The 19,577-nt window shown below is 36.7% G+C and overlaps 1 protein-coding gene across 3 annotated transcripts in view; it reads left to right on the top strand.

Moving 5' to 3' along the window:
• Nucleotides 1–19,577, top strand: part of TMEM135 (transmembrane protein 135) — a 271,052-nt gene that overhangs the window by 104,811 nt on the left and 146,664 nt on the right. For 2 of the 3 annotated variants that reach the window (XM_017850919.1, XM_017850917.1), the window contains one exon: nucleotides 1,494–1,559. The exons of the other annotated variant lie outside the window; for it this stretch is intronic. In XM_017850919.1, coding sequence (XP_017706408.1) covers nucleotides 1,494–1,559 — 66 coding nt within the window. The remainder of the gene's footprint in view (nucleotides 1–1,493; nucleotides 1,560–19,577) is intronic. 3 annotated transcript variants of the gene reach the window in all.

Genomic DNA, 19,577 nt, shown 5'->3' on the forward strand with positions numbered 1-19,577 from the left:
TCCGGCACTCCCTAGTGAGATGACCCCAGTACCTCAGTTGAAAATGCAGAAATCACCGGTCTTCTGTGCCCCTCGCGCTGGGAGTTGGAGACTGGAGCTGTTCCTATTCGGCCATCTTGCTCCGCCCTATAACTATATTTCTACTCAAAATTCTTTTTAAGGATTTTGTGAGGACAGCTTCATGGATTTCCTGCTTTTTTTAAGTACTTTTGAAAAGTTTGTCCTTTGCCCACTCAATAGTCTTATTATCCTGATCAAATATCATTTGACCATATATGCAAGGATTTATTTTTGGGTTCTCTGTTCTATTCCATTGTCTTAAATGTCCATCTTTATGATAGTACCAAATATTTTTGATTACTGTAGGTTTGTAGTAAGTTTTGAATCAGAAAGTGAGTCCTTCAACTTTCTTCTTCTTTTTTCCAGTTTGTTTTGTTTATTTGGGGTCCCTTAACGTTCTATATGAATTTCAGGATGGGTTTTTGTATTTCTGCAAAATGTGCCATTGGGATTTTAATAGGGATTGCATTGAATCTGTAGATCACTTTGGGTGGGTTGTATGGTCATCTTAATAATAAGTATTCCAAACCATGAGCACAGGATGTCTTTTTATTTTTTTGTGTCTTGTTCAATTTCTTTTAGCAATGTTTTGTTGTTTTCAGATTACAAGTCTTTCACTTACTTGTTTTATTTTTCCCTAGGATTTTTTTTTGATGCTATTGTAAATGGAATTGTTTTCTTAATTTCCTTTTTTGATTGTTCATTGTTAGTGTATAGCGAGCAGTAACTATTTTGGGGTGTCACTTAATATATGACATTACTAAATTACTTCATCTCCTCTCTGTATCTTAGTAGGAAATAAGTGATTTGAACTAAATTCAAATGGAAACTAAATTCAGAATAAATGATAACTTCCAAATTGAATTTAAATGCTAAATTTGAACTTAATTTTTGTTCATTGAACTAAGGTTTAAACTTGTCTAAGCAAACTAATTTGAAACTATAGTCCTGGAAGAATACCAGATTATCAGAACAACCATTTGAAACAATTAAGTTTGAACTCTTAAAAGGTTGTGATAATGATATTTCTGGGGTATAATTTATAACTTCTAGCTCTTAGTGTGCTTTGTAGATAGTTCTCTAGTTGCATTTCTTTCCTCTTTTCTTTCTTTCTTTCTTTCTTTCTTTCTTTTTTTCTTTCTTTTTCTCTTTCTTCTTTTTTCTTTTTTTTTTAAGACAGGGTCTCACTCTGTCATCTAGGCTGGAGTGCAGTGGCTCAATCATAGCTCACTGTAACCTTGAACTCTTGGACTCAAGCAATCCTCCTGCCTGAATAGCTAGGACTATAGGCACATACCACTTATTGATGGTTCCCTAGAAGTTGCTGGATATATAATAGTTTTGAATGTTTTTCACATTTAGGGCGTGGGATATACAATTGAGGAGAGATTATAGATTATATATTTTTGCTTTTTTTTTTTTTTAATTTACAGGCCACAGAAACACTATTCAGAATGGGTGTAGCAAGAGGAACCATCACAACATTAAGAAATGGAGAAGTAAGATGTTAATTTTCATATAGTTATTAGTTGTTAATTTACAGTTTGCGATTTTTAAAATATAAAATGTGGTGAAATCTATGATGCTTTGTCTAAGGAATAGAGAGATATCTGATATATGTAATATTGAATGTACCTGAACAAATCCATTTTAATTCATAGTCATATTGGAACCAGATCTTAGGCTGAAAACAAATTACTGTCTTTTTTACCTTTAGTTATCAAATATCTTTACTCTTAAAAAATGATATTTTATTAGTAACTTCTACAAATGTTTTTAATGAAAAAAGAACCCCTTACCTTTTGCTTTCTATTTTGTGTTATACAGGACTGATACTTATTTCTTAAGATAAAATAATTGGAAATGTTGAACATTTACCACACGTGGAGAGAAGGGAAGGAAGAGGGAGAGGGAGAGGGAGAAGAAAGCTGGAGAGGATTTTCTCTGCAGATGCTAAGTTTTGACTTTTAAAATGCTCCTGTCAATCCTTTAAACGAGTTTTCTATCACCTCACATTAATTTTCATTTTAAAATTTTTACCAGCTTAATTACCACACTGTCTGCTCTTTCTTTTTCTCCTTTACTAATACAAATTTAGGTTGAGGCCAAATGTAACACCACATTGTTATGTTCCTTTTTCTGTTCTATTGGCAAGTATTTAAGGCTAAAATACAGAACTCCCTATTTTTGGGGAGATGGAGTCTTGCTATGTTGCTTAGGCGTGTCTTTAACTCCTGGCCTCAAGCGATTCTCCTGCCTCAGCCTCACAAAGTGCTGGCATTACAGGCATGAGCCACCATGCCTAGCCCTTACAATTCCCTATTCTTGAATTAAGTTTGATGTTATTTAATGTAGTATTTATAATTCAGAAACCTAAATATTTAATAGTGGAAGTGAGTATATAAGGAGTTAAATAAAATTGTATTACTTCATAACTATAAATGTGTTGGTTGATGTATTTGCTCATTAGGCAGAAATGTGCCAACATTTGAAAAGTATGTACACTCTAAATATTTAATTTTATATTGGCAAATCACCTTGGTATAATTTGTAACATATAGTTTGTTTATACAGAAAGACTTAGTTGATCCCTTTGTATTCTCAAACATTGAAGTACGTGGTGTCATTTTGAAAAAAGAAAACTTACAGCAATACGGTCAGACATAGTAATCTACCTATAATGTCTAAAAATGAATTTCAGATTTTACTAATTACTATATTTTTTTTCATAGGATGGGCAATGAACTGTTGAACTTACCTTCTTTTATAGGACAGTTAGGGAAATATATGCAACACAGTTGTATAAGTAATCATCTGAGCATATCAACACATTGGATATATACTTATTTTACTTAATAGGGAGGAAATAGTTAAAATAGCTGGCTTTTAATGCATTTTTCTACTAATTATTAGGTGTTGTTCCTTGTGGCCAACCTGGTTAACAAGTATTACTGTCAGACAAAGTGTTTAAGCACTCTCTGACCTTCAGTTTCTATAATGAGGTTAAAAGTGTAAGATGCACATATTTTTCTTACATTTTAAGAGCTCTGAAAATGGAATGTGTCTTCTAATTATTGGCACCTCAGAGTTACCATCTGCTATTCTTCACATTTTAATGTCTCTAAAATTAAGAGATTTCTTTTTTTCCCCACTGACTTTTTTGGTTCTCAGGAAATTTGTCTGTGGTATGTTAGGGTTGATAAAATAATGTTTTATGGGTTAAAAAGTACAGAGTGATGTGTAGCAAGCATTCATTAAATGGTAGTTAGGATAGGCCACTAATTAGTTTTAATTTCATGACTTGATTTGAGGAGACAAAACAAAACAAAGATATTATTGAATACACACGTGCACACACACACACACAGACACAAGCCATAGATTTTCCGAGATGGTGGGCTAAATGCTATGGAAATGGGTGCCATGATTCCTGACTTTAGAGAAGCTTACACTGTGATGGGGGAAACAATTCTATCAATACTTGGAAAAAGGAAAAAGTCTGGGAGAGTGTGGAAATACTTTGTTTAGCTTGAGTCTGAAACTAACCAGTGTCCCAATTCCACTTGGATTGTGTTAAATTTAAACTGTGTTTTAGTATGAGGACAATGGTAGATAATCTGTTTGAGATTAGGATATAAACTAAAAGGTTAATAATTTAAGGGATTATTTAAAACACACACTGAAATCATTATATTTATCAATATTGGAAAATTTTTATGCTAAGGGAGGAAAGTGGCAAGTGGCTAATTTATTTGTCCTAGGCCTTTTAAAAAAATGTACTAGGCCAGCACTGCAAAAATATTTGTTAGGCAGGGATTCATAGGTAACCTCGTGATGAGTGTATCAGGTAAGAGAAAAAAAGTTGGTATATCCAAATTCCAAAAATATCAGTCTTTCAGCGAATTTATCCAGATGCATGATGACAATAAACTTTGCATGTTTCTTCCTCCCTGTTCTGGCTTTAATACTGTATTTTGTCTACTTACTGGACATTTCTGCTTGGATATTTGAAGAAATTTTGAAATGGGAGAACGTTTTCCCCTTTCTGAAAGTAAGATAGTCTTTGAAGGTGTTTAAAACTTATTTTATAGGTTGTAATGTATTATAGGAGGTCTTAAGCAGAGGAGCGATACTTTATCTTTTAGAAATCCTCCTCTTAACTCTCCAAGGGAGAAATTACACTGGTCATCTTATAGGTAAACTGAGGCTTAGAGAAGTTAAACGTTTTTCCTGTGGTCAAATAGCTAGGAAATTGGAGAGCTAGGATTTGAACCCTTGTCTCCAAAGTTCATTGATTCTACTATGCAATATAATTGCCCTCAATGTACAATAATTCACTTACTTAGACTTTAAGGTGTAAGAAAGGGATCCAGTTTCAGTTTTCTGCATGTGGCCAGCCAGTTTTCCCAACACCATTTATTAAATAGGAAATCCTTTTCCCATTGCTTGCTTTTGTCAGGTTTGTCAAAGATCAGATAGTTGTAGATATGTGACATTATTTTTGAGGCCTCTGTTCTGTTCCATTGGCCTATATATCTGTTTCAGTACCAGTACCATGCTGTTTTGATTACTGTGACCTTGTAGTGTAGTTTGAAGTCAGTGTAGTTGTACTGACAGTGTAGTGTAGTTTGATGCCTCCAGTTTTGTTCTTTTTGCTTAGGATTTTCTTGACTATATGAGCTCTTTTTTGGCACCATATGAAATTTAGTTTTTTCTAATTCTGTGAGGAAAGTCAATGGTAGCTTGATGGGGATAGCATTGAATCTATAAATTACTTTGGGCAGTATGGCCCTTTTCACAATATTGATTCTCCCTATCCATGAGCGTGGAATGTTTTCCCATTTGTTTGTGTCATCTCTTATTTCCTTGAGCAGTGGTTTGTAGATCTCCTTGAAGAGGTCCTTCACATCCCTTGTAAGTTGTATTCCTAGGTATTTTATTCTCTTTGTAGCAACTGTGAATTGGCGTTTGCTCAAGATTTGGCGTTCTCTTTGTCTATTATCGATGTGTAGGAATGCATGTGATTTTTGCACATTGATTTTGTATCCCGAGACTTTGCTGAGTTTGCCCTATTCAGGCTTAAGGCAGATTTTGGGCTGGACGATGGGGTTTCTAAAGTAATACAATTATGTCATCTGCAAACAGGAGATTAATTTTGACTTCCTCTTCTTTCCTATTTGACTACCCCCCCCCCCCTTTTCTTTTTTTGGAAGGACGGAGTTCTCGTCTCTGCTTGCCCAGGCTGGGAGTGCAGTGGCCGGGATCTCAGCTCACTGCAAGCCTTCCGCCTCCCGGGTTTACACCATGTCTTCCTGCTCAGCCTCCTGAGTAGCTGGACTACAAGGCGCCCGCCCCCTTGCCTGGCTAGTTTTTTGTATTTTGTAGAGACGGGCGTTTTCACCGTGTTAGCCAGGATGGTTCTCGACTCCTCCTTGACCTCATGATCCGCCCGCTCTCGCGCCTCCCAAAGTGCTGGGATTACAGGCTTGGAGCCACTGCGCCCGGCCTTGACTACCCTTTATTTCTTTCTTTTGCCTGATTGCCCTAGCCAGAACTTCCAGTACTATGTTGAATAGGAGTGGTAAGAGAGGGCATCCTTGTCTTGTGCCTGTTTTCAAAGGGAATTATTCCAGCTTTTGCTCAGTTAGTATGATATTGTCTGTGGGTTTGTCATAAATAGCGCTTACTATTTTGAGGTAGGATCCATCAATACCTAGTTTATTGAGTGTTTTTAGCATGAAGGGGTGTTGAATTTTTTCGAAGGCCTTTTCTTCATCTATTGAGTTAATCGTGTGGTTTTTGCCATTGGTTCTGTTTATGTGATGGATTACGTTTATTTATTTGCGTATATTGAACCAGCCTTGCATCCCAGGGATGAAGCTGACTTGATCATGGTGGATAAGCTTTTTGATGTGCTGCTGGATTTGGTCTGCCAGTATTTTATTGAGGATTTTTCATTGATGTTCATCAGGGATATTGGCCTGAAATTTCCTTTTTTTGTTGTGTTTCTGCCACGTTTTGGTATCAGGATGATGCTGGCCTCATACAATGAGTTGGGGAGGAGTCCCTTTTTTGTATTGATTGGAATAGTTTCAGAAGGAATGGTACCAGCTCCTCTTTGTACCTCTGGTAGAAATCAGGTGTGAAGCTGTCAGGTCCTGGGCTGTTTTTGTGTGGTAGGCTATTAATTACTGCCTCAATTTCAGAACTTGTTATTGGTCTATTCAGGGATTCGACTTCTTCCTGGTTTAGTCTTGGGAGGGTGTATGTGTCCAGGAATTTATCCATTTCTTCTAGATTTTCTAGTTTATTTGCACAGAGGTGTTGATAGTATTCTCTAATGGTAGTTTGTATTTCTGTGGGATCGGTGGTGATATCCCCTTTATCTAATTTTTTATTGAGTCTATTTGATTCTGCTCTTTTTTCTTTATTAGTCTAGCTAGCAGTCTATCTATTTAGTTGATCTTTTCAAAAAACCACTTCCTGGATTCGTTGATTTTTTGAAGGGTTTTTTGTATCTCTGTCTCCTTCAGTTCTGCTCTGATATTAGTTATTTCTTGTCTTCTGCTTGCTTTTGAATTTGTTAGCTTTTGCTTCTCTAGTGCTTTTCATTGTGATGTTACGGTGTTGATTTTAGATCTTTCCCACCTTCTTCTGTGGGCATTTGGTGCCATAAATTTCCCTCTACACACTCCTTTAGCTGTGTCCCAGAGATTCTAGTACGTTGTGTCTTTGTTCTCATTGGTTTCAAAGAGCTTATTTATTTCTGCCTTACTTTCATTATTTACCGAGTAGTCATAGAGGAGCAGGTTGTTCAGTTTCCACGTAGTTGTGTGGTTTTGAGGGAGTTTTTAAATCCTGAGTTCTAATTTGATTGCATTGTAGTCTGAGAGACTGTTTGTTATGATTTCTGTTCTTTTGCATTTGCTGAGGAGTGTTTTACTTCTAATTATGTGGTCAATTTTAGAGTAAGTGCGATATGGTGCTGAGAAGAATGTATATTCTGTTGATTTGGGGTGGAGAGTTCTGTAGATGTCTATTAAGTCTGCTTGGTTCAGAGCTGAGTTCAAGTCCAGGACATCCTTGTTAATTTTCTGTCTCATTGATCTAATATTGACAATGAGGTGTTAAACTCTCCCACTGTTTTTTTGTGGGAGTCTAAGTTTCTTTGTAGGTCTCTAAGGACTTGCTTTATGAATCTGGGTTCTCCTGTATTGGGTAACTCGTCTTGTTGCAGTGATCCCTTTGCCATTATGTAATGCCCTTCTTTGTCTCTTTTGATCTTTGTTGGTTTAAAGTCTGTTTTATCAGAGACTAGGATTGTAACCCTGCTTTTTTTTGCTTTCCATTTACTTGGTAAATCTTCCTTCATCCCTTTATTTTGAGCCTATGTGTGTGTTTGCACGTGAGATGGAACTCCTGAACACAGCACGTCGATGGGTCTTGACTCTTTATCTAATTTTCCAGTCTCTGTCTTTTAATTGTGGCGTTTAGCCCATTTACAGTTAAGGTTAATATCGTTATGTGTGAATTTGATCCTGTCATTATGATGCTAGCTGGTTATTTTGCCCATTAGTTGATGCAGTTTCTTCATAGTGTCGATGGTCTTTATAATTTGGTATGTTTTGCAGTGGCTGGTACTGGTTTTCCTTTCCATATTTAGTGCTTCCTTCAGGAGCTCTTGTGAAGCAGGCCTGGTGGTGACAAAATCTCTCAGCATTTGCTTGTCTGTAAAGGATTTTATTTATTTTTTACTTATGAAGCTTAGTTTGGTTGGATATGAAATTCTGGCTTGAAAATCTTTTCTTTAAGAATGTTGAATATTGGTCCTCACTGTCTTCTTGCTTGTAGGGTTTCTGTAGATGTACCCACTGATAGTCTGAGGGACTTCCCTTTGTTGGTAACCCAACCTTTGTCTCTGGCTGCCCTTAACGTTTTCTTCTTCATTTCAACCTTGGTGAATCTGACAATTATGTGTCTTGGGGTTGCTCTTCTCAAGGAGTTTCTTTGTGGTGGTCTCTGTATTTCTTGAATTTGAATGTTGGCCTCTGTTGCTAAGTTGGGAAGTTCTTCAGGATAATATCCTGAAGAGTGTTTTCCAACTTGGTTCCATTCTCCCCATCATTTTCAGGTATACCAATCAAACATAGGTTTGGTCTTTTCATATAGTCCCATATTTCTTGGAGGTTTTGTTCTTTCATTTTCATTCTTTTTTTTTTTTTTCCTAATCTTGTCTTCACGCTTTATTTCATTAAGTTGATCTTCAATCTCTGATATCCTTTTTCCACTTGATCAGTTCAGCTATTGATACGTGTATATGCTTCACAAAGTTCTCGTGCTGTGTTTTTCAGCTCCATTAGGTCATTTATGTTCTTCTCTAAACTGGTTATTCTAGTTAGCAATTCCTCTAACCTTTTTTCATGGTTCTTAGCTTCCTTGCATTGGGTTAGAACATGCTTCTTTACCTCAGAGGAGTTTGTTATTACCCACCTTCTGAAGCCTATTTCTGTCATTCCTCAAACTTACTCTCTGTCCGGTTTTGTTCCTTTGCTGGCCAGGAGTTGTGATCCTTTCGAGGAGAAGAGGCATTCTGGTTTTTGGAATTTTCAGCCTTTTTGCACTGGTTTTTCCTCATCTTCGTGGATTTATCTACATTTCTTCTTTGATGTTGGTGACCTTCTGATGGGGTTTCTGTGTGGATGTCCTTTTTGTTGATGTTGCTGTTATTCCTTTCTGTTTGTTAATTTTCTTTCTAACAGTCAGGCCCCTCTGCTGCAGGTCTGCTGGAGTTTGCTGGAAGTTTACTCCAGACCCTGTTTGCCTGGGTATCACCAGCTGAGGCTGCAGAACAGCAAAGATTGCTGCCTGTTCCTTCCTCTGGAAGCTTTGTCCTAGAGTGGCGTCTGCCAGATGCCAGCCGGAGGTCTCCTGTATGAGGTGTCTGTTGACCCATGCTGAGAGGTGTCTCCCAGTCAGGAGGCACGGGGATCAAGGACCCACTTGAGGAGGCAGTTTGTGCCTTAGCAGAGCTCCAGTGCTGTGCTGGGAGATCTGCTGCTGTCTTCAGAGCTGCCAGGCAGGAACGTTTAAGTTTGCAGAAGCTGCGCCCATAGCTGCCTCTTCCTCAGGTTCTCTGTCCCAGGGAGATGGGAGTTTTATCTATAAGCCCCTGCCTGGGGCTGCTGCCTTTCTATCAGAGATGCCCTGGCCAGAGAGCAAAGAAGGTACATCTTTAAACTTAGCTTTGAAGAAACTGATGAGCATTAATCAAGGAGAAGAGGCCCAAAGTCTTTGCCAGTTAGGAGAAACAATATGAAAAGGATTAAAGTGAGGTACTAGGGACAGGTAACTTTAATTGCAGAATTAAAAAGGAAAGCAGTGTGGGTGGTGTCATGTTGAGTGCCTATTATATGCTCTAGGTGCATTATAATTACAGTTATCCAGCTCATTCATACATCAAAACAACTTTCCATTTTTGTTACTCTTATCACTGTAGTGTGTGTTTTTTTTTTTTTTTTTTTTTTTTAAATCACATTTCCCTGAGAATTTATGATATGAATGCTTAGGGTATTGATAAGCTTGTGGTAGAATCAAGAATTAGTATTCTGTCTCCCAACTGGAGTAGCCAGCGTCCTATGCTAAGCCAGTACTGTGAATGTGTTTGTTAAGCACGGATTCTTAGGTAACCTCATGACAAAAATATCAGCTAAGAGAAGTAATGAAAAAATACTAGTCTGCATGTCAGTAGACTTTACTAGACCTTGGACAGTTTACTGAACTCCTCACAACTTCAGCTTTATACTTCAGAAAATGAGCCGATTAGATGATCTTTAAGGTCCTATATGGCTTTAACATTTTCTGCTTATAGGCAGCTTTGTATACCCTTTCTGCCTAGGTAGCGGTTTCCAGCCTTTTTGGCACGAGAGACTGGCTTCATCGAAGACAGTTTTTCCACGGGGGGGCTTGGTTTTGGGATGAAACTGTTCTACCTCAAATCATCGTTAGATTATCATAAGGAGCACACAACTTAGATCCCTCCCATGTGCAGTTCAAAATAGGGTTCACGCTCCTATGAGAATCTGCTGCCACGGATGATCTGACAGGAGGCCAAGCTCAGGCGGTAATGCTCACTTGCCTGCTGCTCACCTCCTGTTGTGTGACCTGGTTCCTAACAAGCCAGGGACCAGTACCTGTCCATCTCTCAGGGGTTGGGAACCCCTGTGCTTAATTAAGCCTTTAAAGTTGTGGTTGTCAACTTTAACTGAGCTTGAGAATTGCCTATGGAGCTCTGCAAAACTATAGGTACCTGGGCTCCATCACCGAAGACTTTGTCTATGAGGTCTAGTTTGGGGCTCCAGTATCTATATTTTTTTAAAATGTCCCCTGATTTTAATACTTAGCTACTGTTGTAAACCACTGTATTAGAAGTATTTTTAAATTCTTTCTTCTTTTAACTCAAGGAGGGTACACTCTGTATGAGATAAAACAAGTTAAGAAATAGAAAAGAAATTTAAAGTATCTATAAAGATTTTGTATGTAAAGTAGAACAGAGTATTAAGGTTTGTTGCTATTTTGGCAAGAAGGAAAGTAGGTTTTTTTAAACCTACTTTTGTTTTATATGACGACATGGTATTAGGTATTCTGAATGATTTATTAGAATGGATTTTTTTTTAACCTTCCAGGAGCATGCTGTACATAAGTAATATAGAATATTTAATTTTAGAGTGATTGCTGCAGTGAGGGTAGGGATTCTTTGTTAGGGATTTCTATTTCTTAAAGTTTAACACCTAGCTGACGCATGCTAAAAATCTCATTATATGTCTGATGAGTAAGTAAAAGATTTATTTAGACAGAACTGAAGTGGCAAATACTACTTTAATTTCATCAGCTTTCAGTTTAGTATATCTTTATAGATTTTTATTGATAGTTGTAAATATTGGTGTTATTTTAAAATCATGATATTTAATACAGTGATAATTATTTTGACATTAAATTTTTTCATGAAAATATTCATGAATTAAATAAAAAAATATTTTAAATAATACCAATTTTACATAGTGATATTTCTTATTCACAAAGAGACTTGATATATTCAGCTATTAAGATATATTTCCAACATTACTAAAATTATTTATACTTAATTTTAGGTATTATATTTAAGGAAACTAGGCATTTTCTTATTGTTGAATGTGAGTTTTTATTACAAGAAAACCTAGAAGTAAAACTCTCATATTTTATTGTTGAATCTATTTTTTCTTATATATTTTGTTATTATTTTTTTCTTTACTGCTTCCCTTCTAGCACTACCTCAGGAAAAAATGTAAGTCTTTAATAAGCAAAGTATTAGTTCAAATAATGAAATCTCTGAGACCTGGTGCCTAGGAGAATGCCAGGAACTAGTGGCTTGTAAAATCTAATCAAATAAATATTCACTGATAGCGTCCTAAAGGCAAATGTGATGCGTGGCACTGGAATCAGATCTAGTGTTCCTTCTTTTTCCTTTGTTCCCCTGAATAATTATTGTGAGGTAGATTACTAGATACTGGGTTTTAATTGTAAACTAAACCAAAATGGTTTTGGCTTTCAAAAAGTTTTGTAGTCTGGTGGCTGAGTCATAACCTGCTACTTAGGACCTTGCCAGTGTCTTCTGTAACCAGACCAGCAGCAAGCTCATGTATTGCTTTGTGAGAAATAAATTAGATGATATCTATAAGGCAGCTAGCACAATGTTTGCCACAAAATAAGCCTATTAGAATTAGCCTGTTCTAAATCTTATTTTTATTTTATTACATCTGTTGTATTATTTTCTATATTGGGGTGAGTAAATGGAGATCTTATGTTCATAACAGTGCATGAACTGGTAGTTGATAATAAAAGACAGAGTTTAGGTATTTTGATCCACAACTATACTAATAGCAGTGTTATTGGCACTTTTGAGTGATTATTTCCTTCCTGTGTGAGTCATGATATTTGAGTTGGCATTTGTTGCCAGTGCCCTCTGCTGTCTAGTGCCAGTATCTCAGTGTTATACAAAACATGTTTAGTCACAGACTTGATGTGTACTACTCAACCAAATTCTGCTGATCATGTTTTTGTTTTTATGTATAAAGTAAATATAACAAGGGAAGTGCAATAATAAAAAAAATGACTTGTACAAACAAACATAAGAATCCTATTAACCAAACAGCGTAAAGTTATTACATGGTGAAAACTTAGTTTTGATTATTGCAAGTCTTAGTTGGGCAGAAGTCCCACTGAGATTGGTGAGACACGGGCCTTCCAGATATGCAGACTAAGGCTTAGTTGATCCTGTCAAAGAAAATTGGATTATCACTTTTGCAATAAGACCTCTGATTTATGTATCATATTTTAATGGGAAGAAAATATTAAGATACCTTACACATGTCTATTGCTATTTAAATATACTTTTTATTAACATGATTCACTTCTGCCCATATCCTCATACCACGTAGGAAAAAAAAAGAATTCTGACCACTCTAGAATGTTCCTGATAACTTTTTCAGGTCTATTCTTTTATTCTTCTGTTGTTGGTTTTCAAATTGGATACTTAGTAAGCTATACGTAATCTATTAGAATATAGCCTAGAAGAGTTAGAATGATTTTCCTTTTAAGCAGCAATTCAAATACAGCAATTTTAAAAGCATGTGGGGAGAAGGGATAGCATCTAGAGAAGGGGATAGGAAATAAGTATGAAAAGAATCTTGAGGAAAAGGAAAGAGATATGAGATATGATATGGCCTAGGGAGTATTTATTATAAGCAAGGTGCAGTAAGTCCTCATGTCATGTTGTCAGTAGCTCCTTGGAAACTGTGACTTTGAGTGAAGTGCCTTACAGCAGGTCCTCCAATCACGTCCCTTTGTTCAATCCCATTTTGTTATAACATTGAAGAGGGGAACAGTAGTTTTGTTTGTCATACATTATTTCACTTAAAATAGCAGTTGCCAAGAACTTATCAAGGACATTATGTTCAGATTTACTGTATATACAGAGACATCCCAATCCTATCTCTAATGTGGTGGGAAGAAATTAGTTTTGAACACAGAACAGAAAGTTTGAGATAACTGAAGCCACTGGTCATCACTTTCAGGGTGATAAAGCATTAAAAAAGGCTTCAAGGAGGTTGTGGAGTTACTATTAATATCTTGCTCATGTAGAAAAAATGTACCTTTTAATAGCCATCAGTCTGGATGGTATAGGTATTGAACAGCCAGAGGCAGAAGACTGGACTAAGTATAATAATATCTTGATATTTATTTCAGATCTCCAATTCCATGAATCAAAATAGCATATCATATTTTGGCAGGTTCTTAGAAAATTTATAGTTCATGCCAGAATCACATCCTAAAACATAAAGCTTCAGAACTTGTATTTTATTCTTGCTGGAATATTTTACCCTTGTCACTAAATCTGCTTAAAATAGCTCACCATGTTATGTGCATTATTGCATATTCCTGATGAACAAACAGTTTATTTTGAAAAGTTTGGTGTAGACCAAGAAGGCCAAGGGTCAAACCAAGATTTTAAAAATATCAGATCACAATGTTTAAGTTTGTTGGCCTTGTCTGTACCAACTCTGTACGTGCCTTTCTACACTGAGATGATTGTCTTTTGAAATTCTCTTATTTTCTTCATAATAGTAAGTCTGCTTTTGATCTAAATACAAAAATAAATGTGTTATAATTTTGTCCTTAAACAAAACAAACAACGTCTGTTTAAGTATGGAACATTTAGGTTTTATTTTCAAAAATTAGAAGTGTTCTTAAGATAATACCAATTTGTTTTGATTCTAATGGGAAGAGCTTTAGGTCAAGAAAGCAATTACTTCCACATGGGTAAGGCTGAGCCTACCTCCCTCCCCTATACCAACCACCCACTAAACTTAAATTTATCTACTCTGGCTGTATAGCTAGATGTGGTTGAATGCATTAGAAGACACAGGCTTTATTTAAGAAACAAAGATTTTAGATATGTAGAAAATGTTTCTTTGTACAAACATACCAAAAGAATTTTGCATATAATATTAGGTGAGTTCAGCAGCAAGTAACTTAAACATTTTGAATTAGCAAATAAATTTAACTTTATGCATATATGTGTATGGCCAAATGTAATTTTTACCATTTTGTTTGCACATCGTTTTTATTTTTAATTGACTGTTGTGTTCTCAGTAGGTAAGTGCTACAGTTTGGATATTTGACCCTTCAAACCTCATGTTGAAATTTGATCACCAGTGTTGGAGGTGGAACCTAATGGGAGGTGTTTGGATCATGGGGGCGGATTCCTCATCAATGACTTGGTACCTTTCTTGTGGTAATGAGTGAGTTTCTATTCTGTTAGTTCCCATGACAGCTGGTTGTTAGAAAGAGCCTGGCACCTCCCTGCCCCTTCCTGTCTCCCCATATGATGTCTGCACATGCCGGCTCCCCTTTGCCTTCTGTCATGAAGAGAAGCAGCTTGAGGCCCTTACTGTATGCATATGCTAGCCCCATGCGTCTTGTACAGGCTGCAGAACTATGAGCCAAATGAATACCTTTTTAAAATAATAAATTACCCAATCTCAGGTGTTCTTTTTTAGTAACACAAATTGACTAAGATACTGAGTTTGCCATATAATGTCGAGTATCGTTTGAGATGGTTCAGTAGGGATGTGGCAAGTCAGAACAGAGAAGATTTGTATTTAATGATAAAGAGATGTCATTAATTTCAAATAGGAGATTGTACAAATTTCCATATACCTTTGAATTTTAGAGGATTGAAGTCCATGGGAAAGATTGTTAAGGTAATTGGAAGAGTTGAAGGAAGTTGGTAAAAGTCTGGTTTAGTGACTTTCACTGTAGTGGTTTTAGCCTAATGGCTGGGATTGAAGTCAGATTATAGTGGGTTAGGGAGTGAGTGAATGAGAGGGGAGGATGAATAGATTTTACACATGTATACCTCTTTTTTCAGGAAGGTGGTTTCAAGAAGAGAATTAAAGGACAGTATCAAGAGGAAAAGGTCAGGGGTTAAAAAACAGTGCATCCCATGCATATAACAACTTTCTTTCTCTCTTTTCTTATTGTTTAAAGTGTCCCATTAGCCAGTGCTGAATGCAAATCTGGCTCTAATATTAATATAATATACATGCTAGCAGTCCTTTTGATATAATTTTTCAGTAATGGATTATAAAATCATCAAGTGAAAGAACATTTAATAGGCAGAATCACAAATGACTGTAAAATCTCTGAGACTAATGAGAGCACCCAGGGCATTGGCTAACTCCAGATTGCCCCAATTGAAAGCACTTTATCATTGCCTCACTCCTTCATTTTAAAGTATTTTCCATAAAATGTGGACCTAATCCATCCTACCTACATCCTACATCCTACATGTGAGATCTTTAACCTAATTTAACATTGCTAATTTTGATAGAGTTCTTCTGTATATCTAATGGAGTGCTCTTAAGACAGTTGAAACCCTTCATTTCTTGTTATTTTTGCACTGACTGATGCATTTAATAAATATTTGGTGTTCATTATGAGAATACAGAATGAAGAAATACATGATTATGATAACTTTGAATGCCTTCTGTAATCTTGGAAACTTATTGATTAGATTTTAAAAACCAGTTTTATTGTGGTAAAATAAGCATAAGTTATGCTCATTGAAAGTGTACAATTCAGTGATTTTAAGTACATTTATGGAGTTGTACAGCCATAATCAAATCTAGTTTTGAATATTTCTATCACTCTGAAAATATTTGTTACTATCACTTCCCATTGCTACGCCAGACCCAGGTAACCGCTAATCTTTTTGTCTCTTTTTTTTCCATTTCTGCCCTCTGTGGTTATATTGTAATACAGTTCTGACACTAACTGTCCATCAGTTAGCATCAGACTCCACAGGTTTAAGAGTTTAGCCCTCCAGAAGACGGCTCTCAATTCAGATACCAGCCACAAATGCAGAACATTCATGCTTCTGATGACTGACTGTAAAATTGGAGATTCCCAAATTTATAGGTTCAGTAATTCTCTGGAATGACTCACAGAGCTCACTAAAAATGTTATGCAGTTTCTTTATAAAGGGTACACATAAGACAAGGTTTGGAAGGGACCTGGACCTAAAGCTTCCATGCCCTCTCCCTGTAGAGTCAGGGTATATTACCCTCTCTGCATGTCAGTGTGTCCACCAAGCCTCAGTGTTGAGAGCTTTTATTGGGGTTTCAGTATATGGGTGTGATTGATTAAATTATTGGCCATGTGATTGAACTGTCTCCAGCTCCTCACCTGTCCTTGGAGGTGCTGTTGACCTAGAGTTCCAACCCTCTAATCATGTATTTGGTTTTTTTGGTGACCAGTCCCTATGTGGAAGCTAGCACCATGAACCACCTCGTTAGCATAACAAAGACAGTACAATCACCTATGAAATCCAAGGGTTTTTGAAGCCCTGTGCCAGGAACCAGGAACAAGGTTTGGATATATTTTTATTATGCCACAATCTAAACTCTCTTTTTCTGAAAATTTTATATACATGTAATTATACAATATGTGCCCTTTTGAGTCTGCCTTCCTTTCCTTAACATGATGCGTTTTGTTTTTTTTTTTTTGAGATGGAGTCTCAGTCTCTTACCCAGGCTGGAGTGCAGTAGAGTGATCTCAGCTCACTGCAGCCTCTGCCTCCCAGGTTCAAGCGATTCTCCTGTATATCTGAGACTACAGGAGTGCACCACTACACCTGGCTAGTTTTTGTATTTTTAGTAGAGATGGGATTTCACCATGTTGCCCAGGCTGGTCTCGAACTCCTGACCTCAAGTGATCTGCCTGTCTCGGCCTCCCAAATTGCTGAGATTACAGGTGTGAGCCACTCTGCCTGTCCAACGCAATGTTTTTGAGGTCATTATTATCAGGAAGTTTTTTTCCCCTTTTCATGACTGAATAGTATTCCATTGTTTGGATTACATTTTGTTTATGGACATATTAATTAACCATTTCGATTATTTCCAGTTTTCAGTTATGAAAGTTGGAGATAAGTCTTTGGGTTGACGTATGTTTTAATTTCTCTTGGCTTGATACCTAAATGTAGAATTGTTAGGTCATAAGAATAATGCTTAAAGAAAAGAGTAGTTGTTCCATTTTACATTCCCACTTGGCAGTGTATGAGGGGTGCAGTTTGTCAGCATCCTTGCCAACATTTGGCATGATCAGACTGTTTTATTGTAGCCATTCTAGAAATGTATAGTGGTATCTTTTATGGTAATTTTCATTTCCCTAATGACTAGTGATGTTGGACTTCTTTTCATAGTGCTTAATGGACATTTGTATGTATTTTGTGAAATGTCTATTAAATTTTTTTGCCGTTTTTTTCATGGGGTTTATTGTCTTATTACTGACTTGCAGGAGGTGACTTTAAAAATTTTTTCATTTTGGATCAAATCTTTTATTAAGTATAGGATTTGGGAATATTTTTTCCCAGATTGTGGCCTGCCTTTTCACTTTCTAAATAGTGCTTTTTGAAGACAAAATGTTATAAGTTTGATGATATTCCCTTTATTAATTTTTTTTTCTGTTATGAGCTATACTTTGGCTATCATATCCAAGAAATCTTTACCTAGTTGGGGGTCACAAAGATTTTCTCCTTTGTTTTTCATTTAGGTCTGTGATCTGTTTTGAGTTTACTTTTAAATACGGTGTGAGATACTCTGGTTTCTCTTCAGATCATATCAGTCTTTCTGTCACCTTTTAAATATGGTGTGAGGTGAAAATCCAAGTTCATTTTTTTTTGTTTTATTTTTTGCCTATGTATATTCAGTTGTACCAGCAGCGTTTGTTGAAAAGCCTATCTTTGCCCATTGAATTGCTTTGGCATCTTTGTTAAAAAACAGTTGACCATAAATGTCAAGGTTTATGTCTAGAATTTTTGTGGTTCTGATTCTACTAAGATGGAGGAAGACTCTCTCCCATGCATTCCAACTAAAACCCTGGGCAGAATACACAGCACAACTATTTGAGGTCTCTGAAGAGTAAATAATAGCAGGAGGTTCAGGATGCAGTTCCAGCCTGGAGGTGCGACTGATACTGGCAAGTTTTCTGTTTTGTTTGTTGTTGTTGTTGTTGTTATTGTTGTTTTCTCTCCCCTTTTCCCCTTTATTTTTCTCCCAGCTTGGCAGGGCATCTTATTCTTGGTCTGCACAAAAGATACAGATGGAAAATTCTCTTTTCTCTGTTTATGGTCAGAGGACTGGAAAGAAGGGCCCCTGTGCAAAGGAGTCTGTGTGGAAAATCACTGTTTTCTTTGTGTTTTGTATTCTGGTTTTTGTTTTACTTTTCTGGTGGGACCCCAGGTAAGCCTTAATCATGAGACTGTTCCCCTGCAATGGTGGTGGTGGTGGTGGCAATTGCAACTATGCAGGCATTTAAAACTCTGAAAGACAATCCTTTTCTTTGACCAAATAAACTGGAAAAATGGGCACCTGTAGTCCAAAGAATGAGGGGAGAATATCTGTTCGTTTTTGCTTTTTTCCCCCTTTCCTGCCACTTCTCCCAAGGCATATGCAGTTGCAGAAAGTACATGAGTGTGTGTGGAGGCAAAAACACCATGTAGCCAGAGAATTAAGACAAGGGGTCCAGGAGACAGATAGTGTTGGGGAAATTATGGAGAGGAAGTAGGTAGAGAAAAAGATGACCTAAATCTGTGCATGAAGACCCAGACTCATCCCTAAGCTGAGCATGTGTGGAACTTTTTCAAGGAGGTGAAATAAAAAGTTTTATAACTGAACTACATTGTAGATCACCGTCTTTGTCCTAGATTGACTTTTAGGTGACACATATGAGGATAGTGTGAATATCCCTAAAAAGACTTGGGAAACTGAATTGACATTGAAGTCACAGCCCACCAGGTAGGTTGGGACTTGTGGTTTGAACCTAACAGGGTTGATTGCCAACAACAACAAAAATATTAAAAACGAAAGCAAAAACAAATCCATTCTCCAGAGGACCAAGAGCTTTTAGCATTTCCAAGAGTGTCAAAATGCAATATTCAAAGTCTTCCTCCCCGTTCTGGGACACACTCCAACATAACCAAGACTCAGGGAAATCATCAACTGTTGTAGGAAAAACAGCAGCTAACAAATGCCATTCCTAAGATGACCTGGATGCTGGAATTATAAGACAGAGTTCTTAGAGCAGCTATTATAACTCTGTCCTGTTAAAGTCAGAACAAACACTTTTGAAGTGAAAAGAAAGAATGAAGTTCTCAGCAAGGAAAGTAGAAAAGGAACCAACAGAAAATTTTAGGATAGGAAGTAGCAATAATCCAAATATCTTAAAATAGTAAAATACGTAAACATTTTCTAGATGAGTTCAGTAGCAGAATGGAGGGGACAGAAAAAAGATTAAGTGAAATTGGACCTCTTCAAGGAGAACTACAAACCACTGCTCAGTGAAATAAAAGAGGACACAAACAAATGGAAGAACATACCATGCTCATGGATAGGAAGAATCAATATCGTGAAAATGGCCATACT

Source organism: Rhinopithecus bieti, unplaced genomic scaffold (genome assembly GCF_001698545.2).
Source record: "Rhinopithecus bieti isolate Rb0 unplaced genomic scaffold, ASM169854v2 scaffold_30846, whole genome shotgun sequence".
Lineage (NCBI taxonomy): Eukaryota > Metazoa > Chordata > Mammalia > Primates > Cercopithecidae > Rhinopithecus > Rhinopithecus bieti.